The sequence below is a fragment of the Dipodomys merriami genome, unplaced genomic scaffold (assembly GCF_024711535.1).
Source record: "Dipodomys merriami isolate MVZ:Mamm:240054 unplaced genomic scaffold, mDipMer1.0.p SCAF_9, whole genome shotgun sequence".
NCBI lineage: Eukaryota > Metazoa > Chordata > Mammalia > Rodentia > Heteromyidae > Dipodomys > Dipodomys merriami.
The window spans coordinates 41818792-41846676 of record NW_027206512.1 but is presented as its reverse complement, the minus strand read 5'-3'; the positions used below and the strand labels follow the sequence as shown (position 1 = coordinate 41846676).

At 37.5% G+C, this 27885-nt stretch overlaps 1 protein-coding gene and 1 long non-coding RNA gene across 3 annotated transcripts; one reads left to right on the top strand and one right to left on the bottom strand.

The window, feature by feature from the left end:
- On the bottom strand, positions 1-1148 carry LOC138820815 (uncharacterized). Its single transcript, XR_011369991.1, has 3 exons — positions 997-1148; positions 501-594; positions 1-98 (listed from the first exon to the last, which is right to left on the bottom strand). It is a non-coding gene; the product is annotated as an uncharacterized lncRNA (long non-coding RNA).
- On the top strand, positions 1149-27740 carry Tmem33 (transmembrane protein 33). Of its 2 annotated transcripts, XM_070012694.1 has the most exons (9): positions 1150-1256; positions 1401-1474; positions 4856-4950; positions 5424-5611; positions 10687-10754; positions 11577-11710; positions 17118-17201; positions 21475-21595; positions 22644-27740. In XM_070012694.1, exons 2-9 carry the CDS (start codon positions 1430-1432, stop codon positions 22647-22649), a joined length of 741 nt encoding a protein of 246 aa, XP_069868795.1. In that variant the 5' UTR covers positions 1150-1256; positions 1401-1429; the 3' UTR covers positions 22650-27740. The 2 variants fall into 2 exon arrangements, with proteins under 2 accessions (XP_069868794.1, XP_069868795.1); XM_070012693.1 differs by having other exon boundaries at positions 1149-1256; positions 21475-27740.
- The last annotated feature ends 145 nt before the right edge of the window (positions 27741-27885 follow it).

Genomic DNA, 27885 nt, shown 5'->3' with positions numbered 1-27885 from the left:
CTTTATTGGAAAGCTGGTGAATGCAGGTAAATTCTTGTCAGAAAGTCTTGCAGCCCCATGAATACACTTAATACTGTTAGAAAACTGAGCCATGAGAGCTGGAGAGGAAAGAGCAAAAGCAGAAAAACAATACTAACAAACCGGAGAGCTGAAGTGGGACACCATTGTGACCAGAGAAGAGCCAGGAGACAAGAGAGAGGAACAGGACACAAGGCAGAGTCATGATATAATGGCATCCGATCTGTTCAGGACCTTCATAGGGTCAGGTAGGGGGCAGGATCCCAGAGAGCTTGAGAGTTCAGGATCCAAGACTGGAAGGTCTAGTAACCTATTGTTCAAGTTCTAGCTCTGGAATTCAGGTAGGCCCATCACCAGGGAAGCTGAACTTCCCTGCCTCCACCATGAAGATGGCACCAGTTAAACTCAATACCCTATCACCTATCACATGGCCAAGATGGCCCCAGTTAGATGCAGCATCCTTATTTCAAAGTGATTCTTACCTGCTGGGTGGTTTGTTCCGAAGAGGTGCTATTGTTACTTAGTTTCAGTTCCTTGTCATAGAGATGTCTGGGACCCAGTGTGATAGCAAAGTATCTGAAAAAACGGCTTAAATCAAAGATGTACAAAGTATGACAAGTTTTTCCTCCCGTTTTTACATAATTCACGGGTCTAAGTTAATTAATCGGTGTTTTTCAGCAAAAACAGCTTTTAAGCACATCTTATATGCCCACATTTTATACAAATTTGTGATGTGATTTCTGTCTATCCTACAGTCTATGTTATTCATATTCATCTTTTAATTATCTGAGTCACTCATGGAGTGACTTATGATTAGGCCTTCTAAGTACTTGTTGAAATAATTATTTTTAGAAGCTGAACCATAGGATTTAGTGAACCCTTAGAGGAAGAAATTAAAAATGCATCTGAGGCCTTTGTATTACAGAGACCAGTGATTTGGACACAGGCAACCGTATGAGGCAAAAATGGATGATTTACCTCTTAGCTTACTGGGACAACTGGAGAACAGGTGGAGCCATACCAAGAGGGAGAGCAGAAAACTACATTTCCCGTCATGCCAGTGGGCACCGCTTACGTTTGCCCTCACCAATCTCACGGAAATAAAAGGAGTACTTCCGGTTCGGCAATTTCCCCGGTAGCCGGCGGTGTTGCTGGGTCCTTTTGGGCCTTGTTCGGAAGCTCCGCCTTCGCTCCGGTCTTTCTGGAACCCGCTGTTCGATCTCGGTGGTGCGGGACAGGTATTTCCCTGCAGCCGCGGTTGCCTTGGGCGGGGGGAGCCCGGATCCCGGGGAGGCGCGGGACGGGGCGCCGTCTTCCCGGGTGGTGGTCCCGGTCCTGACGTTTGTCTCCTGTCTTTCTCCCCGGTTGCCGATGGATCGCAGCGTCCCGGGCGCGCGCGCGTGTGTCTCCCATGGCTGATACGACCCCAAACGGCCCCCAAGGGGCCGGCGCCGTGGTGAGTGACGGCGAGGGGCTTCGCAAGGAGCCGGAAGTGTGGACAGTTCTAGAAACTCGGGGCTCGGAGGGCTGGGCCGAGGGGGTGGGCCGAGGTGGAGTCCGGTGGTGGGTGCGTCGGGCGGAGGGAGGGAGCGGGAGGGCCCGGTGCTAGGGAGGGCGCTTAGCAGGCTGGGTTCCCGAGCGACCGCAGCCGGGTCTGGGCAGCGACCCGCCGCCGGGGCGGAAGGCGCGGTCTGCGGCCGGGCCCGGGCGCCGCGCTCGCCGCGCTCGCCGCACACGTGCGTGCGGCGGACAGCCGCTGCCGGTCTGGTCCCGGTTGTGGAAATTACGCAAGGGGAGAGACTTGCGTGTGTGTCTGGGTTTCTCTTTCATTTTGTTGTTAAGAGGAATAACTACCCTTTTTAGGTTTTATTTTTTAATGGTGATCTAGCTGTTCATGCCTGACACATGATCATTCTCTGGTTTTAAACTGTGTTTAAATTGGGAGATTTTTTTTTCCCCTCTTTGGTTTGAAGATTTGTTTTTTTTAAATTGCCCCGTCTCTGTTATATACACGGTTTGGTGGTGGTTGGGTTTTTTTTTGTTGTTTGTTTGTTTTTTTCGTTGACCGATTAGAAAGTATTGTCTGTTAATCCACAAACGTTTTATGAAGACCACGGTACAGTTTCACATTTGGGGAAATTTAACCATCGACAGGATCCTGCTGTTACCTAACATTTAGTTCATGTTCGGATTTCCTTCATAGTGCAGGAAAAGCATGGTTCCTTCTGGGATTTAGCCCAAAAAGCAGACATTACGTTTAGTAGTCGGATATTCTTAAGTTTGTTTGAATCTGGAAAAGTTCCTCTGCTCATCTCCCTTTTTGAGTTGTCAAGAGTTTCAGAACCGTTTTGTACAGTGTATCTTAAACTGGACTGACTTGAGTGATTATTCTGTCCTTTTTAGTGCTTTCTATATTAGAAATCATTTCATTATTCTGTCATTGGGGAAATAATGATGTTTCAGATTCTCTATCGTAAAGATTAATTTTTTCCCTTTATCATTAAGAAATATTCTGTAGCTTGATGCTTTGAGATCAGTTGTTGCCCTTCAATAATTTTTAACCCGAAGGTCTGTTAATAATAGTTCTTGCCTAAACTGTTTATTACAAAGTGTAGTGGTTTGGGCATTTCACTCTTAAAAAATGAAAACCAACATACACCTTTATGAATGTTTTCATTTATATAAAAAGTGCACATATATAAAAATGCACATACATAAAAGTGTACAAGGTGAAATGCATAGCTCAGTGATGTATTGCAAAATGAACATGATACCCATATAGACTTTAAAGAGAATTTTCTACCAGGCCCAGAGTTCAAGCCCCACGACCAACAAAAAAAAAAAAAAAAAAAGAGAGAATTTTCTAAAATTAAATTTCAAACTATGGTGTAGAGTTTGGATATTTGTAAAGAAACTAGCACAATAAGCTGAATTGTCTTTCCACTTGACTGCTGTTAATCATTTAAATTTAGCAGAGTTGCAACTTGGTAGGTTTGGGTAAAATATAAACCAGAGGTCTGTTTTGTATTTCTGATTAGAAAGGTCTTATGAAGTAAAATATCCTTGAATATTAAAATGTACTTGCATTTTTTCAAACAGTTTTTACATTTTTTTCTTCCAAAAGATAATGGAATTAAATTCCTTAAAAGTGTGGTTAAAAAATTCAGGTAGAGGGGCTGGGAAAGTGGCTCAGTGATAGAGTGCTTGCCTTGCATGCATGAGGCCCTGGGTTCGATTCCTCAGCACCACATAAACAGAAAAAGCCAGAAGTGGTGCTGTGGCTCAAGTGGTAGAGCACACACACACACACACACACACACACACACACACACACACACACACACACACACACACACACACACACACACACACACACACACACACACACACACACACACACACACCCTGGCTCAAGTGGTAGAACACACACACACACACACACCCTGGCTCAAGTGGTAGAACACACACACACACCCTGGCTCAAGTGGTAGAACACACACACACACACACACACACACACACACACACACACACACACACACACACACACACACACACACACACACACACACACACACACACACACACACACACACACACACACACACACACACACACACACACACACCCTCTTCAGGTAGACCCATTCATGAGGTTTGAAATCACTTCAAGGGGGGTAGCAACTATTTTTTAATGCATAGACAAATTCATCACATGAAGTAAGGACACGTTTCATTTTTTTTTATATGCCAATGTATAATTTGTATTATATCTCTTAACATTTCTGAATTTGTAGTTGAAAATGTAAAGTCCTTTCGATTTTGTGTGTAAAGTGCATCGTAGTGATAAAACATGTTTTAAATTCTTTAGTGGTAATGGACATACTTGTTGGGGGAGAAAAGTAGCAAAGGAAAAGACAGGAGGAGAAACAATGGAGAAGACATGGTATATGGAAATTTAATCTAGTATCATTGATACCAGAGTAAAGCTATGGGGAGCCCTCAGAGGGCGCAGACGGCCACATATCAGAGCAGCAGGTACCTTCTAATACCAGATAGATGATATTTTAAGTGCCACAGGTATTCCAGGCCTGTGTACATAGGCAAATGATACTAATGAGTTCAACAGTAACTAACCACTACAGTGGTTTTACCTTCCCCTTTTAAAGGGTTTAATTAGGCAAACTTTTTTTTTTTGGTAATGCCCTCTAAGAATAGACATTTTCGGGGCTGGGAAGGTGGCTCTGGTAGAGCGTTTGCCTTGCTTGCCAGAGGCCCTGGGTTCGATTCCTCAGCACCACATAAGAAAAAAAAAAAAAAAAAAAAAGAATAGACATTTTCCAAGAATAGACATTTTGGTTCTCTTGAGAGCAAGTAGTTCTAATTTAATGTTCTTTTAAAATAGATGAAGCCAGTATTGTAAGTATGTTGGTAGAGAGCCGGAGACATGGCTCAGAGTTAGAGTACCTGTCTAGCAATGGTGAGGCCCAGACTTTAAACCCCAGTACAGCAAAACCAACAACAACAACAAAAATTTGAAGAAAACAAAAGTTGGAAGAACATTGATAATAGTAGTTTAACTTTTGTCTAGTTAATATTTTCTCCTAATTAGTATTTTAAGTATTTCCTATGCTTTCCATATCAAAATTACAGGGTATTTGGATTTGTCTTGAGCATATATGTAAAGCAGTTGGTTGTCATAAAAGTTTTTGCTTAATAATCTTAAAGTGTTATAAGGTGTTAAAATATTTCAAAATAGGGATGAAACTACATACTCTGTCCTTAAGAATATTATTTACAGGCTTAGTTTACCACAGTATTTTTCTTTTTAAATTTAGCAATTTATGATGACCAATAAACTGGACACCGCTATGTGGCTTTCTCGTTTGTTCACAGTTTACTGCTCAGCTTTGTTTGTTTTGCCTCTTCTTGGGTATGTATTATACATCTTTCTTTCTTTGGTGGTCAGTTTAGTCAGTATTTATGAAATGCTTTTTAGATTTAAGAATTGGTTAATTGTTGGGTTTAGGTCTAGATAAAACCAAAGTTCTATCTGAAATCAACAGTTGTCTAATGGTATCAATGGAGGAATATTTTAATCTTGTGATTATAAAATAGGAAAAAATGGAAATAGGAAAAATGGATGAGTTTATGGGTTTTTTTGCCTATTTTACTTTTTTAACTTGACAGAATCACTATAAGAAATAATCACTTTTTTAACTTGACAGGAAAATTCAATTGGAATATAAAGTAATGCTTCCAGGAGGTAGAATAGGTTCAAGTCTTTTTTTTTTTTTCCTGTAGACAATTAAGTAATTTAGGTGTTGTGCAATTCTGATGCAATTCACAAAGGAGGAAGAGACATGGTAGTTGTTTATGTCTCATCATTTCTCTGATAATTCGCAGGTTTCATGAAGCAGCAAGCTTCTACCAGCGTGCGTTGCTGGCAAATGCTCTTACCAGTGCCCTGCGGCTGCACCAAAGGTTACCGCACTTCCAGTTAAGCCGAGCATTCCTGGCCCAGGCTCTGTTAGAGGACAGCTGCCACTACCTGCTATATTCACTCATCTTTGTCAATTCCTCCCCCGTTACAAGTATCCTTTTCTACTTCCTAATAATGACATTAGCAACTAACCAATATAGGGTGTCTTCATTTCTTTTTCTATAGCAAAGATTCTGTAGTGAGGACATACGTCAGCTTTGGCTTGTTTGGTGTTTTCCACTGCATTTGTATGTTTAGTATAAGAATTTCTGGGCCCCAACTTTGAAATTTAAGCATTGAAGTGCTCTTCAGTGAATTTAGACTGTCTTATCAAATATTCTTGCCTCCTTGTAAGCTTCTCTATAACTGGATGAGTTTTGAATTTTAAATTCAAAGTACATGGTTATTCAGGATTTACTTTAATATTAAAATTTTTTAAAATTTAATTCCTGTCTTTGGGAAAGGACACATAGATAATTTATCTACCTAAGGAAAAATACTTCATTTGGAATTTGTGTGTTTTCACATTTCTAAAGGGTGTTAAAACTTTTTTGGTGATACCGAGTTACTCAGGACTTCATGCTTGCTAGTACTACAACTCGAACTATCCATGACCCTAGTTAGTTTTTCAATAGGGTCTTGTGTTTTTGCCTGGGGCTGGCCTTCAACTGAGATCCTTATACTTACCTGTCCTGCATAGCTGGAATCACAGGCATGCATCACATTATCATGCCCTGCTTAATTGTTGAGATGGAATCTTGCTAACCTGTCCTTGGCCATCCTCAAAACTCTTATCTCCTGAATAGCTGTAGTGACAAGTATGAGCCTTCAAGCCTGGTCTTTAATTTTTTTTTTCTTCCAGTACTGTGGTTTGAACTTGAAATCAAGTCCTGCATATGCTAGGCAAACACTTTGAGCCCTGCTTCCAGCCCAAGTTATGCAATTTAGAAAGGGTTCTTTATTATAGCACCTTTGTGTACCTTGAAACTAAAAGTGAAGGTGTTACTTTAAATATTTTCTGTAGAATATTTCTTAGAAAATTATTTGGTGCTTTGAGAAGTACTGCTTCAGAGTTTGTAGCTATTTATGAGATAACTATATATTTTGTGAAGAGCACAATAAAAAGTTTCAAGATTAAATCTTACCCATTTTGATAGTACTTATTTTTGTGGACTACCAAACTTTCCACTGTTTCTTACTAGGTGCTAGTGATTGCCAGTGCCATTTTTTAGTGCATTTTGTGCATAACAAGCCAATGCTATATCATTGAGCTACACATGGGGACCTAAAGAGTTTCACGAGTTTTCACGTAAACAAGAGGAAGAAACAAATTTCATAGGCACTTACTTTGCCTCTATAAAGGAACTTGACATTCCTAATCTCTAATTACTATTACTCCTTTTACTCCTATTACTCTTGTTACTACTTTAGGTAGCAAATAGTAATGCTGACAATGTCTTTTTAACCTAAAAGATTTGATTAGTTAATGGGCAGGACTTTAAAAAAAATTTTAAAACATTGCTCTTAGGGCCAGGCACCAGTTTCTCTCACCTTAATCCTAGCTACTCAGGAGGCTGAGATCTGAGGATCACTGATCAGAGCAGGCCTGAGCAGAAAAATCTGTGAAACTTATCTCTAGTTAACTAGCAAGAAGCCAGAAGTGGAGGTGAGTGCCAGCCTTGAGCGAAATAGCCAAGCTAGAGTGCAAGGCCCCGAGTTCAAGTCCTATTACTAGCACCAAAAGTAAAAATAAAAGTTCCTGAGTAAAGCCAGTGATTCACCTACATTTACAATATTGACAATTTAGTTTAAAATTCTTGCTTTACCAAGATAATTTAAGTGATTTGAAACATAACGTTAGAGGTTTTCATATTTCATTGTATAGCCCTTTTATGTTCCGTGATAATTTTTGTGGGTTTTTTGTTTTTTGGGGTTTTTTTTGTGGGTTTTTTGATTTTTTTCTTATGCAAAACTCAGTATACCACAATGTAAATGTTCAGCACATCATTTGATTTACTAGCTTTTGTTATTGGTGTTTTGAAATCACCAATATTAAAATGATTGCTTTTCTGAAATTGTATTGGAAGGCACATAGAAGTTTTTGATTATGCCCTAATAGCTTCAAGTTTCTGTGGAAGGAGAGATAGAAATGAAAGAAAATGTATTTTAGTTAATTAGTATAAAGCAAATTGAATACAGTGATTCTGTGGGCAGTGCCTATAACAGATCAGGTGCTCAGTAAGCTTTGTTATTCAAATCCTGAGGCTTGCCAAATGGGTCTTACGTCTGTTGACCACCTTTCTGCCCTTTTTGCAGTTGGTTATTAGCTAACTTGTCTCATGGGGATGTTAAAAACTGAGAATTTCGTATTTGTTCAGTTCTTGGGGGTGGGGGTGTAGTGAGCAGTGGGAATAACAGATTGAATTGACAAAAATAATAATTTGGTTCCCAAGGAAGTTGAATATTATGGTACTAAGGTTCAAATACTACAAAATGTCTGATCATTGTTCTTACAAAGGTTTACATTGTCCTTGCTAAGTACCTGTCAATGACAGGTACTTAGGGTTTAAATAGTAGATTAGCCACTCCTTATCTTTTTTAAATAGTTTATAAAGTGACATAAAAAACTAAAATTATGAATCTCTAACTAAGGATTTGTGAAATATAGGAAGTTAGAGATTAAAGACTTACTGGAAGTGTCTACCTTTGATGTGTACGCAGCCTGTTGACAGAGGGTAAAAATTGGCCCAGGAAAATGAAGTTTATGACAGACCCAGGATTGGAACTCAGATATCTTGTCTCTCAGTTCGGAGTTCTGTTTTTTTACCACCTGATACTGCCTCTCTTCCAAATCTGGATGTATGTCAAAGTTTAATTTGAATTATTTACGCCCTGCAGGCCCTTAAAAGGAGATGATTATAACTTTTATCCATTTCAAAGGAGTCATGTTGGGGAGTGAAGATCTACTCAGAAAATTAACATTTAATTGTTGTAGTGGCAAGAAAGAATTGGTTAGGGTTGACTAGGAGAACTATCACATTAGTTCTGTCTACACCATTAGTTCTTATGTGTTCCTTAGATATATGTGCTCCCTGACTGGAAATTAGGAACCTTTGGATACTAAATGAGTTAGTTTTTATGAGCTTGATGCTCATGTTAACATTGGTCACCATTCATACAAAGCCTTCACTTACTATAGGAAAATATAGTAACTCATTTCTTAGAAAGACTAATATTCAACAGGGCACTGGTGTCGCACATCTGTAATCCTAGCTATTCAGGAGGCTGAGATCTGAGGATCTCCGTTCAAAGCCAGCCTGGTCAGGAACGTTCATGAACCATCAGAAAACTGGAAGTGGTGCTGTGGCTCAAGTAGTATAGTGCTTGCCTTGAGCTGAAGAGCTGAGGGACAGCTCCCAGGCCCAAAGTTTAAGCCCACAACTGACCAAAAAAAAAAAGCCGGGCACTGGTGGCTCACGCCTGTAATCCTAGCTACTCAGGAGGCTGAGATCTGAGGATCGCGGTTCAAAGCCAGCCCGGGCAGGAGAGACCGTGAGACTCCTATCTCCAATAAAACCACCAGAAAACCGGAAGTGGTGCTGTAGCTCAAGTGGTAGAGCTCTCGCTTTGAGCTGAAGAGCTGAGGGACAGCGCCCAGGCCCAGAGTTCAAGCCCCACGACCGACAAAAAAAAAAAAAAGAAAGGCCAATATTCTTTTTTTGTCGGTCGTGGGGCTTGAACTCGGCTTGAGCTCTGTCCCCTGTCCCTCAGCTCTTGAGCTCAAGACTAGCATTCTGCTGTTTGAGCTACAGTGCCACTTGTGGTTTTCTGGTGGTTTATTGGAGATAAGAGTCTCACAGACTTTCCTGTCCCGGCTGGCTTTGAACCATAATCCTCAGATCAGTCTCCTGAGTAGCTAGGATTACAGGCGTGAGCCACCAGTGCCCTGCAAGACTAATACTCTTATCGATAATATTTTGCCATTCATGATTGATTTAAGAATATCATTTGTGAAAATACTTGATAAGTTTTTGTTGTTGTTGTTTGGGTTTTGCTATTGGTCGTGTAGGCATTAGTATGGGGTCTTTTGAGCAATTTGAATTCTTCAAAAGTTTTAAGAAAATTGTATATTTATCCGCAGCATAACATCAGGCATAGGACTTAAAGGATTCTCTGTTAATGGCTATAATTAAATGTCCAGTGGATTATGTACAAACACAAGTATACAAGTATAATTGTAACAGGTTTTTTTTTTTTGTTTAATTTTTGTTGATTGTGGGGCTTGAACTCAGGCCCTGGTCACTGTTCCTGAGCTTTTCTGCTCAAGGCTAGCCTCTACCACTTTTTTTTTTTTTTTTTTTTCCGGTCGGTCGTGGGGCTTGAACTCTGGGCCTGGGCGCTGTCCCTCAGCTCTACCACTTGAGCTACAGCGCCACTTCTGGTTTTCTGGTGGTTTATTGGAGTTAGGAGTCTCATGGTCTCTCCTGCCCGGGCTGGCTTTGAACCGTGATCCTCAGATTTCAGCCTCCTGAGTAGCTAGGATTACAGGTGTGAGCCACCAGCGCCCGGCTAGCCTCTACCACTTTGAGCCACAGCTCCACTTTAGTTTTCTGGTTGTAAATTGGAAATAAGAGTCTCACGGACTTTACTGCCCAGGCTGACTTTGAACCAGTATCCTCAGATCTCAGCCTCCTGAGTAGCTAGGATTAAAGGTGTGAAGACCATGGCCTGACTGTAACAGCTTTTTGGTACGTGGGGTCTGTTGGCTCTTTTTGTTGGCTGATCACTATGAAAGCACACTAAAGGACTACCCTTACTGGAAGCCTATCTCAAGTAGTAGAGTATTAGCTGTGAGCCAAGACTGTCCCTGTGTTTTAAGGTCAGTTTGACAAAGCCTAAACTAAAAGTTCATTTTAGCAAATGTTTACAAGTGTTTTATTGACCAATAGATGTAAAGAAAGAAACTTTAGACTTTGGAAAATAGATTTTAAAAGTATGTTAACTTTGTTTACTTTTTTCTTTATACATGACAAAACAGTTTGATCCAAAATATATCAGTGACACAAAAGTGTTTCTGCTCAGTTCACTTTGCAGGTGTATATTGCAGATGTGTGTATTTGGACATGATAACCTGCTTTGCCCCTAGTATTTGATGACTTAAACATTTCCCTTAATTGTTTTCTTCAGTGAGTATTTTTCCAGTCTTGTTGTTCTCTTTGCTTCATGCTGCCACGTACACAAAAAAGGTTCTTGATGTAAGTAAAACTGCTGTTTTTGAATTGTAGATACCTAACGTGTTTGACTTGTACAATATTTTGGCATTGGCCACAAAAGTTCGAATTTCAAAGTTTTATTATTAAAGTATCACATATGAGTATATCTTATGGGTGAAGGATTACATGTAAAATTACTCTCCAGATCCCAGATAATTCCTGAAGTTTGAAATAGATTTCTTTATTTTTGGAACACTTGTGAGGTCATTTAACTTTTCTTAAGGAAAATAAAGTATCAAAGAATGAAAAAGACTTGGATGAGTATCTCTTTGGTTGTCTTCAAATACACAAAGTGTAGCAGGAAAGGTATACTATATTTGCCCTTAATTTGTAAACATGTATGATTATTTTGAAAGGATTGGCTTTTGACTGTATTACCTGTTAGATACATTACTTATTGAAAAGAAAACATAGCCATGACTTTTTGTATCCATGGATTTTACATCTGTGGTGTTAACTATCTATGGGTAAAAATATTTGTACAACACAGCTGTGTCTGTACTGAACATGTGCAGACTTTTTGCCATTCCTTAAACAATATTTATAACGGTTATATAGGATCCATGTGCATTAGGAATGTTAAGCAATCTGAGTTAAAGCATGGGAGAATATATATGTAGGTTATATGAAAATACTGTATCATTTTAAATAAGGGTCTTGAGCATCCACATACTTGGGAATCTGAGGGATGTCCTGGAACTAATCCCTGTGTATCCTGAGGGGATGACAGTCACACTGAGAGGTGACGAATTACATTGCTAAGTGGGCTTCATTGTTTCTAATGCTGTTTTTCTTTTGTTTCAGGCAAAAGGTTCAAATAGTTTACCTCTGTTGAGATCTGTCTTGGATAAATTAAGTACTAATCAACAGAATATTTTGAAATTCATTGCTTGTAATGAAATTTTCTTGATGCCTGCTACAGTTTTTATGCTTTTTAGGTAAGAATAAAAATACATTTGCTCTTGAAGACTGATGGCTAAGTGGACATTAAGATGTGAACTCAAATTTCATTTTGCTTGAATCTGTTTAAGTAGGTATTTGACATGTAGAGCTAGATGGATCTTAGCAATTTCTGAGTCATAATAAAACTAGCAGTTGGTCCTATTTGTCTTATTCATATTCCTATGATGGATAATAGTTGATTTTATCATGAACTTTAGCTTCTGAATCCTAAAGTTCCTTATTTAGAAAGTAGTATTAAGGGCCTGGGAAGATTGCTTAGTGGTAGAGTGCTTGCTTTGCATGCTTGAGGCCCTGGATTCGATTCCTCAGCACCACATAAGCAGAAAAAGCCAGAAGTGGTGTTGTGGCTCAAGTAGTAGAGTGCTAGCCTTGAGCTGAAATGCTGAGGAACAGCACCCAAGCCCAGAGTTCAGGCCCCATGACCGACAAAAAAAAAGTAGTATTAAGCCCTAGAATGTGTAAAGATCTGGGTTCAAACCTCAGCAACATAGACACAAAAAAGGCGTAGTATTAATTGAAATAAATGCCTTAACAGTTCATCAATGCTGAATATAGGATTTGATGCAGCTATATTTTTGGAGTATTCAGCTTTAAAACTTTCACCTTAAAGTCAAGTGAAACTTTTATCTTAGCTTGAGGATACATAAAAGAAAAGAGTAATAGAATTTAAGGTAAAGAAAAGGAGATAATAAAAGTTGCAGCATTTTCCTCATGATTTATAGATCTTACTTTTTATTTCTCTTGTGGTACTTACCAAACATTTAAATATTTTTATTTATTTAGTAACGGGCTTTGTACTCTGCCTTGAACTTGTTAGGCACACATTCTGCCTATCAGTTGAGCCAGACCTTCAGCCTACACACTTGAATTATTAAAAGGAACTTTTGTCTTCTTACTTTCTTACCCAGTTTTTGGTTTCTTGGGTCACCTAATCTTGGTCGTGGACAAATTAGGTTCTGTTTTTTTTTTTTGTTCCTGTCATTGGCTGAAAATTAAAATGGTAGCTACTAAGACTAGTTTTTGTGTACATATAGTTTATGTCCACATTCAGAAATATCCAAATTCTGTATAATAAGCAAAATAATTTATTCTTCTTAAATCAGCCTAAGGGATTGAGGGTAAAGCTCAGTGCTAGAATGCTTGCCTAGCATATGCAAAGCCTTGGATTGAATTCCCAGAGCTAACATAAAACATATCAGCTTAGTATAATTATAATAAAATGCTGAGATGCCATGCAACTTGGAGACAGAAACCTCATTTGAAAGCGTAGTACATTTGTTTATTCTACAGCAGTGGTTTTTATTTTTATATCATTGGTATATTAACTTAATTGTGGTCCTTAAACATTATTTACTATTTTCAACTTAACATCATAATTTTCAAATTATTGTAAAGGAAATTATGAGTTGTAATTTTTCACTGAAACATATTCTTTGAGTGAAACTATATTGGTACCTGTTACTGAACTTCCCTGTATCTTCTTTCCCTTCCTGATCTTTCTCATCTCTGGTAATCACTGTGCTACTTATTTCTGTGTGATCCACTATCATCTACATAATCTTCTCTCTATATATATATAGTTAAGTAATTATACAAAGAAGTTGCCTTTTAACAAAGCAGTTTATGAAGACAGTGCATCTCGATCAGTGTCACCCCTGTCAGCATTCTCACCCATCCTTCCCAAACCACCCCTTCCCTCACTTTTCTTAATTTTGTAGGCTATACATTGACTTTTTTATTTTTGTCATGGGGCTTGAACACTGGGCCTGGGTACTGTCCTTGAGCTTTTCAGCTCAAGGCCAGAGCTTTACCACTTGAGCCACAGTGCCACTTCCAGCTTTCTGGTGGTTTATTGGAGATAAGAGTCTCTCGGACTTTCTTTTTCGGGCTGGCCTTGAATGGTAATACTTAGATCTCAGCCTTCTGAGTAGCTAGGATTACAAAAGCGTGAGCCACCAGCGCCTGGCTTTTCATTGACTTCTTGACTGCATTCTTCCCTTCCTCTTTACTTTTTTTTTTTTTTTTTAAAGATTCATATGCTGATACCCTAATTGGTTATCATATCTTAGTTATAAACACAGGAGTGTGTATTACACGTTGATTTCATTTCATATCTGAACAAATTAACTTGGACATATGGTTATTTTACTTTTAGCTATTTGAGGACCCTCCATAATTGCTATACTTTTGTTGCTACAAGCGATGTATAAAAATTCCTTTTTCTTTGCATCGTCACTAGCTATTTGTTATGGCTTTTCTCTTATTAATCAATTCTGATGGGTGAGGTGATATTGTGGTTTTGATTTGTATTTCCTGATGGCTAGTGAGGTTCAGCATTTTAAAAAAAAATTCTAAGTTGTTATAAAGGTGATTATAAAGTTACATGAGTCAGATAATGAATACCTTTCTTTTTTGATAATGTCACTCCTTCCCTGTCATCCCCACCCACAAGTTGTACGTTCATTTTCAGCATAATGTCTAGTGAGTACCACTACTGAAGATGTTAAGCATTTAAAAAAATATCTCTTAGCCATTTGTATATCTTCTTCTGAGAAGTGTCTGTTCAGATCACATGTCCATTTGTTTATCTGGTTTTTAAAAGTTTTGAATTCCTTATTATTCTGGACATTAATCCTTCGTTAGAAGAATAGGTTGTCTTTTCATTACTATTTGCTGTGTAGAAGCTTCTAGGTTTAATATCTTATTTGTCTAATTTTGTGTTTCTTGCCTGTGCTTTTGAGCTCTTAAACAAAATTGTTTATACCAATGTATTGAAGTATTTCCCTTGTTAGTCTGTTAGTTTCATAATGTCAGGTTTTACACTTAACGTCTTTTCTCACCTTTGATTTGACTTTATATGTGGTGAGATTTTAGGAGTCTAGTGTAATCTTCTTCATACAGGTGTGCAGTTTTTCCAACACTGCTTACTGAAAAGCTTTCCTTTCTCCAGTGTATGCTTAGTTGGCTGTAGATATGTGTGGGTTTATATCTTATCTCTTCTGCTCAGTTGGTGTCCTAGTTGGTTTTTGTTTTGTCTTGGTCTGGGCTTGAACTTAGGTTCTGGATATAATCCTTGAGCTCTTTTGCTCAAGGCTAGCATTCTGCCCCTTTGAGCCACAGCTCCACTTCTGGTTTTCTGGTTTTGTTTTGTTTTTTCTAATTGGAGATAAGAATCTCTTAGGAAGTGGCACTGTGGCTCAAAGTGGTAGAGCACTGGCCTTGAGCTGAAAAGCTGAGGGACAGCGCCCAGGCCCAGAGTTCAAGCCCCACTACCTACAAAACAACAACAACAACAACAAAAACAAGAATCTCCTAGACTTGTCCTACTCAAGCTGGCTTTGAATCACAGTCCTTAGATCTTAGCCTCCTGTGTAGCTAGGATTATAGGTGTGAGCCACCAGCGCCCAGCTCGGTGTTGGCTTTTAGTGTTGGTTGTGATAGTCTTTAGTGTATCTTGGCTATTTGGAATCTCAGAATATCTTTTCCAGAATGTCACCTGAATTAAATTTTTTTCCTGTTTTTATGAAGACTGTCATTGATATTTTGCTGGGAATTGCATTATCATCTCTAAATTACTTTGAGTAGTACTGACATATTCTTTCAATTTGTGAAAGTTTCTTGAAGTATATATTAGAGGTTGTGTTAAAAGTTTGAGAGAGGGCTAAGTCGGAAGATGGAATTTTGTTTTCCAGTGAATATTTTTATTCCTATTTTCTGTATTGTATGTATTTTTCAATTAGGAAAGTTAAATGTTGGTTATTTGTTTGGTGATAATGAGCATTAGTTCCAAGTTTGTAATCATTTAAATTATTTTTGTTGTGAAAGTAGTATCACATGACTTAAAGAAAAGTCTAAAAAATTAACTGAAGAAATCACATTTAGGCCAAGTGCAGTGGCCCATGTCAATCAGTAATCCCAGTACTTGGGAGGCCAAGGCAAAATGTATAGGGAATACTGGACTAGCAACATAGCAAACAAACAATAAAATCCCATAAATTGGGTGCAAGTGGCCTATGCCTGTAATCCTAGCTACTCAGGAGGCTGAGATCTGAGGTTCATGGTTTGAAGCTAGCTGGGATAGGAAAGTCCATGAGACTCTTATCTCCAAGAAACTACTCAGAAAAAGCTGGAAATGGTGCTATGGCTCAAATGGTAGAGCGCCAGCCTTGAGCACGAGGGGCCCAGGGACAGTGCTCAGGTCCAGAGTTCAAACCCCAGGACTGAAAAAAAAAAAAAAAAAACAACACACTTAATGCTTTGAACATATCGTTCCTCCAAAATGAATTTTAAAATACAGTTGTAATTGTAAGTATAGTTGGATAGCTTGCTTTTTGTCAAGGTTGCCATGCAGTTTTCAACCAAGATTTTAAATAGCTATATACTAAAGTCCATCAAATAGACATGATAAAATTTACTAATCCAACACTCACTGTCCACGTAAAGTTACTGTGTATTTTCTGGTACTAAGGATGCTAGGCAAATGTTCTACCACTGAGCCATAACTGTAGCCCCATTGCTTGGTTTTATTTTTTGTTATTTCAATGAATACCAATTTTTTAATAAGATGTGGAGCTTCACAAGCACGTACAAAGAAAACTCTTGGTGTATTATAATTGTGCTTTTTATTTAAGAACATTAATTAGTATAGGCTGTGTATATTTACCTAGTGAACAAGTATAACTTCAGCTTTTGTTTGTATACACTAAGTGTTTTTTCTTCTAGTACTGGGATTGAACTCAGGGCCTCATGCTTGCTAAGGAACATTCTACTACTTGAACCATGCCTCCAGCACTAATATAAACCACTTCTCATTTAAATGTATATTAAGTTTTAAAACGAATTCAGCAATATGCTGATTAAGTAGTATTTTCTGGCTTATTTGATATTGTTAAGTTTGAAAAGTTAACACAGATAAATGCATATGCATAAAAATTAAAACAATAAAATTTTACTTTTTACCAATCATCTACATTCTTCTATTCCTTTTAAAGAATAACTTGACTTCACTGGGCGCTGGTGGCTCATGCCTGTAATCCTAGCTACCCAGAAGGCTGAGACCTGGAGGATCATGGTTCGATCCAGCCTGGGCAGAAAAGTCCATGAGACTCCATCTCCAGCTAACCAGCAAAGTGACAGACTGGAGGCGTGGCTCAAGTGGTAGAGTGCCAGCTGAGAGAACAAGCCGAGCAAGAGTGTGAGGCCCCGAGTTCAAATCCTGGTACCAGCACACACACACAAAAAGTAACTTGGCTTTAGGTATTACAGATATTATTGGCCATTTGATGAACGAGGGCACATATTCTCCATTAGAATTGCCTGTAGTTTTTGAAAGCATGTACATGAAGTGGTAATGTGTATTTGTCATCCTTGTGTTTATTTCAGTGGCCAAGGGAGTTTGCTGCAGCCATTTATATACTACAGATTTCTTACTCTTCGATACTCCTCTAGAAGAAATCCATATTGTCGGTAAGCTAATGATTAAATCTGTTTTGTTGAATGTATTGTCAAAAAGGTTATTTATAACTCTTAGAAGTTATTTAGCAGTGATTTAGAATTTAGAAGGAAAAGTGTTTGTGAAGTTAGGTTGTAGGTCCTACAACTAGGTAGCCATATTACAGAAGTATTGATAATAGATGCTCTTAAAATTCACATTCTGGTAAATTCACAAGCTGAAAATATCCTGAATCAGAATGGCATCGAGTCCACATATGAAACCTTATAGCTTAACAATACTGCAGAGTGTTGATTGTTTATCCTGGTGGTGAAGTGGCTACCGCTTGCTGCAGCTTTCTCACTGCAAGCATCACATTCAGACACTATGCAGGATACTGTTCTCTTTGGAAAAGATTAAAATTTTGTGTATTGTCTTTACAGCACTTTGAAGTTAAAAAAAAATTCTATGTTGGGGGCCATCTATCTTTTTTCAGAACTTGATACTAGAGTTATCTTGATAGCCTTTAAAACACTGCTGATGCCTGAGGAATTTAAAGAAGTTAGAAGTAAAGTCTCATGCTCAAGGAAATTACTTAGTCAAAATAAGAACATGTTTAAAATAACAGTTCTAAAAAACAGTTCAGGATAAAGTACTTACACATGAAAAGGTAGATCTTTAGCTTTCTGTATTTTCTGTTATACATGGCTCAGAAATACTAACTGGAAATTACCATAAATAAGTAATTCATATCTGGGGCTACATGGTTCATGACTGTAATCTTAGCATTATAAATGCTGAGGCAGTTCACAGCATTCAGGGGATCACAAGTTCTAGACCAGTATAGGTTACATCATCCTAAGACTTTGTCTCAAAAATATAAAAACAAGGTGGACCTATTGGCTCACTTTGCAATCCTAGCTACTCAAGTGGAAGCAGGAAGATCAACCTACCCCATCAAAGGTAGCTAGATGATATCCAAAAGAGAAAGCACAAATTGGCTAGTGGCACGACTCAGGTGGTAGAGGGTGAAGACCTGGGTTCAATTGTCAATACATTAAATACCAAGGAAAACTAGTCATAAATACGTACATCTTCAACTGCATACAGGTCTGGATAGGGAGGTGAAACCTTGTGCTGCCCTCCTAATTTGGATGTGAGTCACCATTGGTTTAGCATATCCATGTAGTTTAGGTTTTAAATGAGTAAATAAGCTTTTACAAAATTCCAGGATTTTTTCCCCCTTTTTCCTTTTCCTTGTTTTCATTATAGATACTATCTTCTGACTGCCCTGACATGTTTTCCTCAATTTTCTTTTTCTGTGTTTCTTTGCATGTTTCCTTATACCCTTATTATCATATTAGTACACATAGAAACCTAGAATTTTTCAGTGGACAGAAAATAGACAGCAGTGTAGTGGCGCTGTAGCTCAAGTGGTAGAGCGCTCGCCTTGAGCTGAAGAGCTGAGGGACAGCGCCCAGGCCCAGAGTTCAAGCCCCACAACTGACAAAACAACAACAACAACAACAAATGAATAGAGAAAATAGACAGCAGTGGACCAAGATAACACAGATAAGTGCTAATAAATGTCTTCAAAGATCTGTAAACACATTGTAAAGGTAATAGGAAATAATCTTTTTTGTTAGGGGTTTTGAGAGAGTATTAGTAATTTGTATCACTTTTTTCACATGTACTCTGAGATCTTGACATCTTAGATTTTTTGTCAAGACCTTTGTAGAGTTCTAGACTGGCTACAGTGGTGCTAAAATACACTAGCCACATTTCATTATTAACATTAATTAGACTTAGAATTTCACATTGTAGTTCAGGCACTTGAAAGCTGTATGTTGTTTGTGGCCACTAGATTGGAACATCCTCAGTAAGTTCTATTGGTAGCACTATTCTAAGGAATTTGAACAGAGATAGAGCCAGAGCAAAAGAACTGGCATTGTGACCTAGACAAACCATTGACTTCATTAGTCCTCACCTGTATTCTGAGATGGTCTGGCTGTATATTATTTTCAGAGAACTTTCTAGCTTCACACGATTTCTGATTCATTCAGAAAACTGTGCAGGTGATAAAATGTCTATGGACACGTTCAGGGACTTATGCTGAGTATACTATAGACAACTAAGTCAGAATGATGGTAAAGATGCTATAAGAGCATAGAGAATAGAAGACAAATCATGACGGACTGAGGAGTTAGAAATGCAAGCCTTACAACGTAAAGAATGAATCTGTGTTCTGACATGAGGTTTTCTTAAAGTGCTCAGTATACCACTTGTTTTTACTTGAGCTCATTAGGTGTACAGGAAAGCTATAGAGAAAGCTGTAGAAAGTACTAAATGAAAGTATTTGGATTTTCTTTTCAGATAGGGGAGAGTCTTTAAAGTTTATAACATGGTCAGGGCAGAGGGGAGGGTAAGAATATAAAGCCCCAAGGTAAGATCTTTTAGAAATTTCTAGAAGACAGATTGCAAGCTTATCCACAGGATAAAAAAGATGTAAGTTTGGAGACCAGTTGCCCCAGTGGAAAAGATACTTAAAAGATTCTTAAGAATGAGAAATCTTCACCTCTAGGTGTGTGTGGCCTTGTAGCCTAAGAGACTGTAATGTTGTCATGATGGTAAGTGACATCAGAAGAGCTGGGATATTTTGGCTAAATGTGCATCTTTCCAAACTATATTCCTGTGGGAAAGCAATTACTACTTTTTTTTTTGTACTTGGGTTTGAATTTAGGGCATTGTACTTGCCAGGCAGGTACCTTTAGTATTGAACCATACCTCCAGGCCAGTTTTTGGATGATTGTTTTTGAGATAGGGTCTCACTGCCTTCTGGTCAGGAATCATCTGTCTACATTAGGCTTTTTGAGATAACTAAGATAACAATTATGTACCATCTGAGAAAACTTTTATGCCTGGGCAGGACTTAACATGTGATCTGATCTCAGGCCTTCCAAGAAGTTAGGAGCCATTGGTGCCAGACTACTTTTTTTCTTTTAGCTTAGATTACTTATACAGAGGTGGAATCTTAACATTTCTACATGCTTACAATATATTGCAATCAATTCTATAAATAATTCTTTACAAAAAAGTTCAAACCATAAAAATAACAGGATCTAAAAAGATAGAGTAAGAGTTGCATACAGGAAGTCAGCTAAAAAGTTATGAGGTCAAAATTATTCCCGATTTTACTTCAAGTTTTTATGAGTTATGGTACAATATATATATATATAATTTTGGGCTTACCAGCCAACACACGTATGTGTGTAACCTGAGTACTTTGGGGGCAACAAGTATGCTAGAACAAAGGCCAAGCCCACTGTAGTGTTTGGGATACAGCCAAGCATCTCAGCTCAATCATAAATCTTACAGTAGGAGTAGAGGCATAACATTAGATTGCAACCAGACAGATTTTGTAGGATGGTCTGTGGGCTTTAGTCTGAAGGCACACAAGAGACAGTTTGAAGAATGATCCTGCTGTGAAGTAACAATTATTGAATGTGTTCTCTTTGTGTTTTTCTCTTTTACTTCTGTGCAGTACTTGCTCCTAATTTGTAGATGAGGAAAGCTCAGAGATAAATGGTCATTTAAATACATAGTGTGGATGGCTTAATACTATATAATTTTTTTTTTGTCTTTAGGAGTTGAATTCCTCTAAGGAAAATTAGGTAACTACTGTGAAGGATGAAAATCTTTACTAATTATAGTCCTCAGAGAAAGCTGCTTTAATTTTTAAAAATGCCTTTTTTTTTTGTTAACTTGAGCTTTTCCACTCAAGCAAGAAATAGGGGTAGTTGGGCACTGGTGGCTCAAGCCTGAAATCCTAAACTCAGGAGGTTTAGATCTATGGACCAAGTGTTGAAGCTGCCCAGGCAAAAAGTCTTTGAGACTCTTATCTCCAGTTAACCACCAAAAAACCAGAATGAAGAGGAGCTGTGACTGAAGTGGTAGAGCACCAGCCTTGATTGAAAAAAGCTAATAGTGCCCTGTACCTAAATTTAAGCCCCAGTACTAGCACACACAAAAAAACTAAAACAGTACTCGGTTGTGGTGGTTTGTTGGTTGGCTTTGAGATTGGGATCTTGATATGTTGCAGAATATCCCCATGTAGCCTCCCAAGTGTTGGGTCCACAAAGTTCACATGTATAATTTGGTTTAGTATGTGTAATTTGCATGTTCCTTCCGGAGCATTCTGGGTGAATCCTTATCTCTTTAAATGTTTTTATTGGTAAACTTTTTCAGCATTTGGTAACATTGTAGTGCATTTTCCTTTTATTTCTGAACAAAAACTATTTTATCTTGCAGGAACTTATTTAATGAACTGAGGATTGTTGTTGAACACATAATAATGAAACCTGCCTGTCCACTATTCGTGAGAAGACTCTGTCTCCAGAGCATTGCCTTCATAAGCAGATTGGCACCAACAGTTGCGTAGTTGTAACATCTAGTTAAGCTGTGTAGCTCTGTACATAATATAAGCGTTATTACCAGCTGGTACTTCTGCTAGGGGTCACAAATTCCAGGTGGTTATACTGACCTCAGTGCAATTTACATGAATGCATCTCAATGGAAAAATAATTATTTTCCTGGCATGTTTAATCAGCCCTTTACAAAAGGTTCTAGGAAAAATTTCTGTGCTCTATTATTCATGGTTGTTTATCTCTAGTGACAAATGTACCAAATCTTTTTAGATGCTGTTGTGCCTATATCATGAAGTATATTAATTTTTTTTTTAAGTTCTGAAATTTTTTTCAACCTGGATTTTTGGCATGAGTTCATGATGGAAATAACATGTGAATTTAATTTATTTTGAGACAGTATTCTTTTGCCTTTTTGGTTGATGATATTTTTTTTTTTTTTTGGTCATGGGGTTTGAACTCAGGGCCTGGGTGATGTCCCTCAGTTTTTGTTTTTGCTCAAGGCTAATGCTCTGTCACTTTGAGCCACAACACCACTTCAGTTTTCTGGTGGTTAATTGGAGATAGTCTTACGGCCTTTGCTGCCTGGGCTGGCTTTGAACTGTAGTCCTCAGATCTCAGCCTCTTGAGTAAGTCACTAGCACCCAGGTTGGTTGATGATTTGAACAGAAGCATTACCACAATTTTATTTGAAATTAGTTTTGTGCTGTTTTGCTAGAACAGATTTATTTTGGATATACCATTACAAGAGGAATTCTGTTTGTATCTTATGCTCTGACCCTCTAAAATTTCATTTCCAAAAATACTTCTGTGACTTTGAATATTTTAAAAAGGTTCAATTATAAGTCTGTTGGAAAATTGATAAATATTTGGGGTCATAGTACTATTTTACTTCAAAGTAGTGACAAACTTTTTTTCCCCAGAAAATCATTGAGTACCTTGAAAAAATGAAAATGCTTTTTTTTTTTACAAATATGAAGATATAGGTTATTAGTATAATTGTAGTTTTAGAACTACTAGTTCATATTCTTGACTACAATTTTCTTGGTTTCTTAGGCTTGAATTTTCGTAGACAGTTGCAGCAGTTCAGATGCCTTTTGAAAGGAATGTAATTGAAGATTGAGCATATGACTATACTCGTGTCTGATCTGAAATAATAATGAAGAATATCCTGTAGATTACATATTTATCCATCAAATCTGATTTGAAAGGTTAAATGGAAAGGTTTATAGGTAAGATGATTGGGAATGGGGCTGGGATAGTTATAGGGGAATAGTGTCTATTTCAGGCTCATAATACATAGATAAATTTGAGGGAATTGGATGTTTTATGCAACTGTGATTGGGTTGTATATTATGTTAAATTTTGTGTATTGAGCTCTTGTCAACTCTATAAAACTCATTCTGATCCTTATTACTATTGCATGATTGGAAATGTTTAAAACACTGTACAAGTTTAGTACACTGTAATGGTTTTTGTAACCAATTTTCTTCTGTCCGCATGTAATTTGGATTTATCAAATACATTCACCAGTAACTTACAAAAAAACCCATCAATTTTCTTCGAGTTCAGTATAGAAAAGTGATATTCCTAGTTAAATTACAGGAAAAATTCTACTTGATAGCTTAACTCTAATGCTATTTTTGTATTTTGTAATACTTGTCCACTAAGTTGGAGAAGCAACCTCCTAATATGCAGTTGATTTTTTTATGTATTTGTGGCTAGCCTCCTTACCACTGTCTATGTAAACTGATGGTTTTGAAAACAACTTTCTAGAGCAATAAAGTTGACTATAATATTAAGTAAACATGCTGATTTCTAATGTCTTAAAATAGTGTCCTGAATTATGTCAAGAAATTTTGGAAGCTGAAGGCATATTTATTTCAAAGGAGCTTCTTTTTCCTATATATATATTTTTAATCTTCATTTTTAGATTAATAGAACAGTTTCAAAGATAGTGCTGAAAGTTCCATTATACTCTTTACTCAGCTTCCTCTTATGTTACATCTTTTATAACTGGCAAAAATTCCAAAGTTAGAAATTAACCTTAGATTAACTAAAGTACAAAATTCATTTGTTGTGTGCTTTGCTTTTACTTTATCTTCTCATATTTAAAAGTCTGTGTGTCTTGAGTTTTTTCTTTCATTTTAAAAATTACTATTAGTTAAAAACTTCACTAGACGCAATCCATGTTGGTTTTAATAAAAATAATTTAAAATTAACTAATTTAACTTGATTTAAATTGAGGTTTTTAAATTACGTAGCAGAATTATTATGTTTGATTTGCTTATACTTGAATGAAAATGCAGATTTGTTTCTTAAAGGAAGGCAACTTATGAGAAAGTAAATTTTATAACGAGCATTAATGTTTAATTTGCAAACAGATGTATAAAGAGCTGACTTGGCATCTGATATTATAGTGTTCCATGCACACCTATCAAAATAAGGAAATACAATAGCAGTGCGTAGAGTGAATGAAGTAGGAGAAATTATCTCTTACTGTATAAGTGAACTTTTTTTTTTTTTTTACAAGTTTTAAAGGACTTGATTTAACATCCAGAATTAAAAAAAAGATACTAGGATTGTAAGTTTAGGACAGGAATATTATCCTGGAAAGAAAAAGGAGTACGTAAATGTAATAAAGCAAGTAGAACTGATACTGAGTTGTTTTTTTTTTTAATGTTTCAGATGAGAACGAGTGAAATTAATAAAGCAAGTAGAACTGATAGTTTTTTTTTAATGATCCATATGACAACAGTAAAATTAATTTTAAGGGACTGTGACAATTTTTTTTGTTGTTGTTGTTGGTCATGGTTCTTGAACTCTGGGCCTAGGCGCTGTCCCTCAGCTCTTCAGCTCAAGGCTAGCGCTCTACCACTTGAGCCATAGTGCCACTTCCGGTTTTCTGAGTGGTTTATTGGAGATGAATCTCAAGGCCTTTCCTGCCTGGGCTGGCTTTGAACTGCAATCCTCAGATCTCAGCCTCCTGAGTCACTAGGAGTACAGGTGAGAGCCACAGGCTCCGGGTGCAAATATTCTTAACTAAAGCTTTAAGTAGTTTGATTTATAGTTATTCTATAGCTCACTCCTCATGATTAGATCTCCTTAGGATCTGCTAGCTTCAAAGTTGTCACCCAAGTTTTTAATCAGTAGGTGTCACTCTTTCCTAAGATAGCTCCACTCCCTTTCCACATGCTGTTGGACCATTAAATGCCATTTGAAGTGCTAACTCATAATAAAACTAAGGGTCTGAATTCCATGACCCTTTTTTAAAAAATATGCATTAATTCCATTTTGAAAGAACAAGTATTTTTTTAAGGCTTCGATCTCTTACTGAACTTTATTAGGATGTGAAGGAAAAAAGCAAGACCAACCCTGTAATTGGTAAGGAAGTAGCAGCTACTCATATTACCCAGCATTTTTTTTTTTTTTTTGCCTGGTGACTTTGTCTTTTCTGTTCCAAGACAAGATTAGGAAGAGGCTTTGTCTGATAGTAATATTCTGTGAGATTGTTTATGTTCCATCAGAGCTGTGAGCACCAAGCTAGGTCTGGCTTCTCACTTTGTAGATCAATCACCTTGGTATCATTCCACTTTCAAGCAAGAGACTGAGGGGGGCATTTACCCACCAGATCCTGGAACATTCCTTCCCTGGCTTTTCTAGCCTGCCCTGCATGGCTGAGGGGCTTTGGAGTTAAACTCAAGGTCTTAGGCTTGCTAGTAAGTGCTAACAACAAGTACTTTCTATGAGTACTTTGTTGTTGCTTGCCATCAGCCTCATGCTAAACCACTGAGTGACACCCCTGTATGAATACATTATTAAAATATTGAGGTGTTCAAAGGAAGTCCCCTGTCAGTATATGCTCTCTAGGAAATCAGTTAATTAGAAGCTACAGTTAGGAGAGAGATACAGATCATGGTCTCTTAGGTTTTTGTTTTTCTTGTACTACTGAACTCATAACCAAATCAATTCAGTATTTTTCTTTTTCCTCCATATTCAGATATATAGAGAAATGGTACTTATTTTCATCATCATTTTGAGGAACACTAAATACAGCTAGTTAAGCCTTTTAGAGTTCAAACTTTTTGTAATATAAAAACATATTGACTTCCAGTGCTGGTGGCTTATGCCTGTAATCCTAGCTACTGAGTGAGAAGCCTGAGATCTGAAGCTTGTGGTTCAAAGCCAGCCCAGCCAGGAGAGTCCATGAGACTCATCTCTAAAGAGTAGAGGTATGGCCTGGCACTGGTGGCTCCTAGCTACTCAGGAGGCTGAGATCTGAGGACTGCTATTCAAAGCCAGCCAAGGCAAGAAAGTATGCAGAACTCTTAGCTCCAGTTAACCACCAGAAAACGGGAAGTGGCTCTGTGGCTCAAGTGGTGGAATGCTAACCATGAGCTGAAGAGCACAGAGATGGCACCCAAGTCCCACAATGGACCAAAAAAAGAGGTGTGGCTTAAGTAGTAGGGCCCCAGCCTTGAGTGAAAAAGCTAAGGGACAGCACTCAGGCCCAGAGTTCAAGCCCTGAGTACCAGAATGCACATGTGTGCATGTGGGGACACACACACACACTTCAGGCACTATAGCAGGAATATGTTAGATTTGTACTAGATTTGAAAGTAAATGTGGGTTATATTTAACACCTCATTGGAATTCAATAACTGAAAGTTTCATAGATGCTATGTGATAATATAGCTCAACTAGAGTTCTCTTCAGTCTGTTTTAATGAGTTGTCCTTTTATGTTCTGGTAGAAACTTACTGCATCTTGTTTTAAGAAGAAAGGCACTGGAAGTAGTGCTGTGGCTCAAGTGGTTTAGCGCTTGCCTTGAGCTGAAGAGTGCAGGGACAGCGCCCAAGCCCCACGACCAATCAAAAAAAAAAAAAAGAAGAAGAAAGGCACTACTGAAAGTTTGGGAGGCTTCCTGGTAGTTAATTAACCTTGGAAATAGGTATATTCTAAGGTGATGCGTAGGTGGATTACTTAGAAGGAATACTTTCTAGAGGGATTCCATCCGTAGAATAGTCTTGCCCCTCTTGTGCTGTACATAGAGGAAGACTGACCTACAATGAGTTATGAATTAATATGGCAAGAGAAAATCCAGTACTCTTTTTTTCTAAAGCAGATTCTTTTTCTTGGATAGCTTTTTCTTAGAAAATGGTAGGAAAAGAATATTGATATCTTTGCTAATGTGTATTAGTTCATTTAGGAGAAAGAAGGACCCAAAAATTGTTTCATTTTCTGTGTCATAACCTTCAAAATCTATTTTTTTTATTAAGCTCAACATTTTAAAACCTTTGTTTCTTGGTTCATGATAGTTTAATTCTAAACTTTTAATATTTTTCTTTGTAACTTTTAAGAATAATTCTTTTCAACATTGTTTTGTAATTTGAGACAAAAGAGCAAAATCCTGGGAATCTAACATTTACAACATGCATATATTGAAACAAATGTTGAAGGGTCACAGAGTAGAAAAAAAATCATAAAAACTGCTAGATTTATAAGTACATTGCTGCTCTATATAATGCAATGTATTGAGCTAAAAATGTATATACAGTATGTCAGCACTTCTTAGTAACTTCTTTTGAATCCATTTTTAATATCTAATATTGTACACATTGGGGAGTTATATTCTTCAGGCTAATACTATCCAGACTGTATAAATTTATAAAATAAATTGATAAACTCATCATTCCCCTGTATTCAAGACCAAAACACATAATGCTAATGTAGGGCTCAGAAGGGAAATATAGTTCTCCTGCATATTTGAGAAAATGTGAAGTCCTTTGAAGAAAATCTAATAAACATAATAATCATAGCCTGCTGACACCAAGGAAAAAGGAGCCCATTCGCTCTTTCTTTTATGCAGCAATTTGCTGGTCCCTACTGATTTCCAAATTGGATCACTGTAGTAAATTATCCATGCTGGTACCTGTGAAAGTAAGCCCTGGGATCCATATTTGTTTTGTGTTCTGCTTAAATCAGCAAGAATGATAAATTTGATGGTGTGAAATTGGAAATATCAAGGGCTTTCTTTGGTGATTGAGCAAAGTAATGTCTCCACTTGTAATTTATTGTGACCCTTTTTCACTGTATGTTCTTTGTGTGCCTAATATTTATTTCAATACAAATTAAATTGTTCCTTTATACTGTTTTATCTGAGATTTTATTGATGTAAAAACCAAATTGTATAATAAAAACCTCTGGATTTAAGCAGGGTTAGAATGTTATGTTGCAAGAGTACAGTTATGGTTGGAATTCAGCTTTCCTTTGAGCTTAATTGCCTTATTGTTAGAATA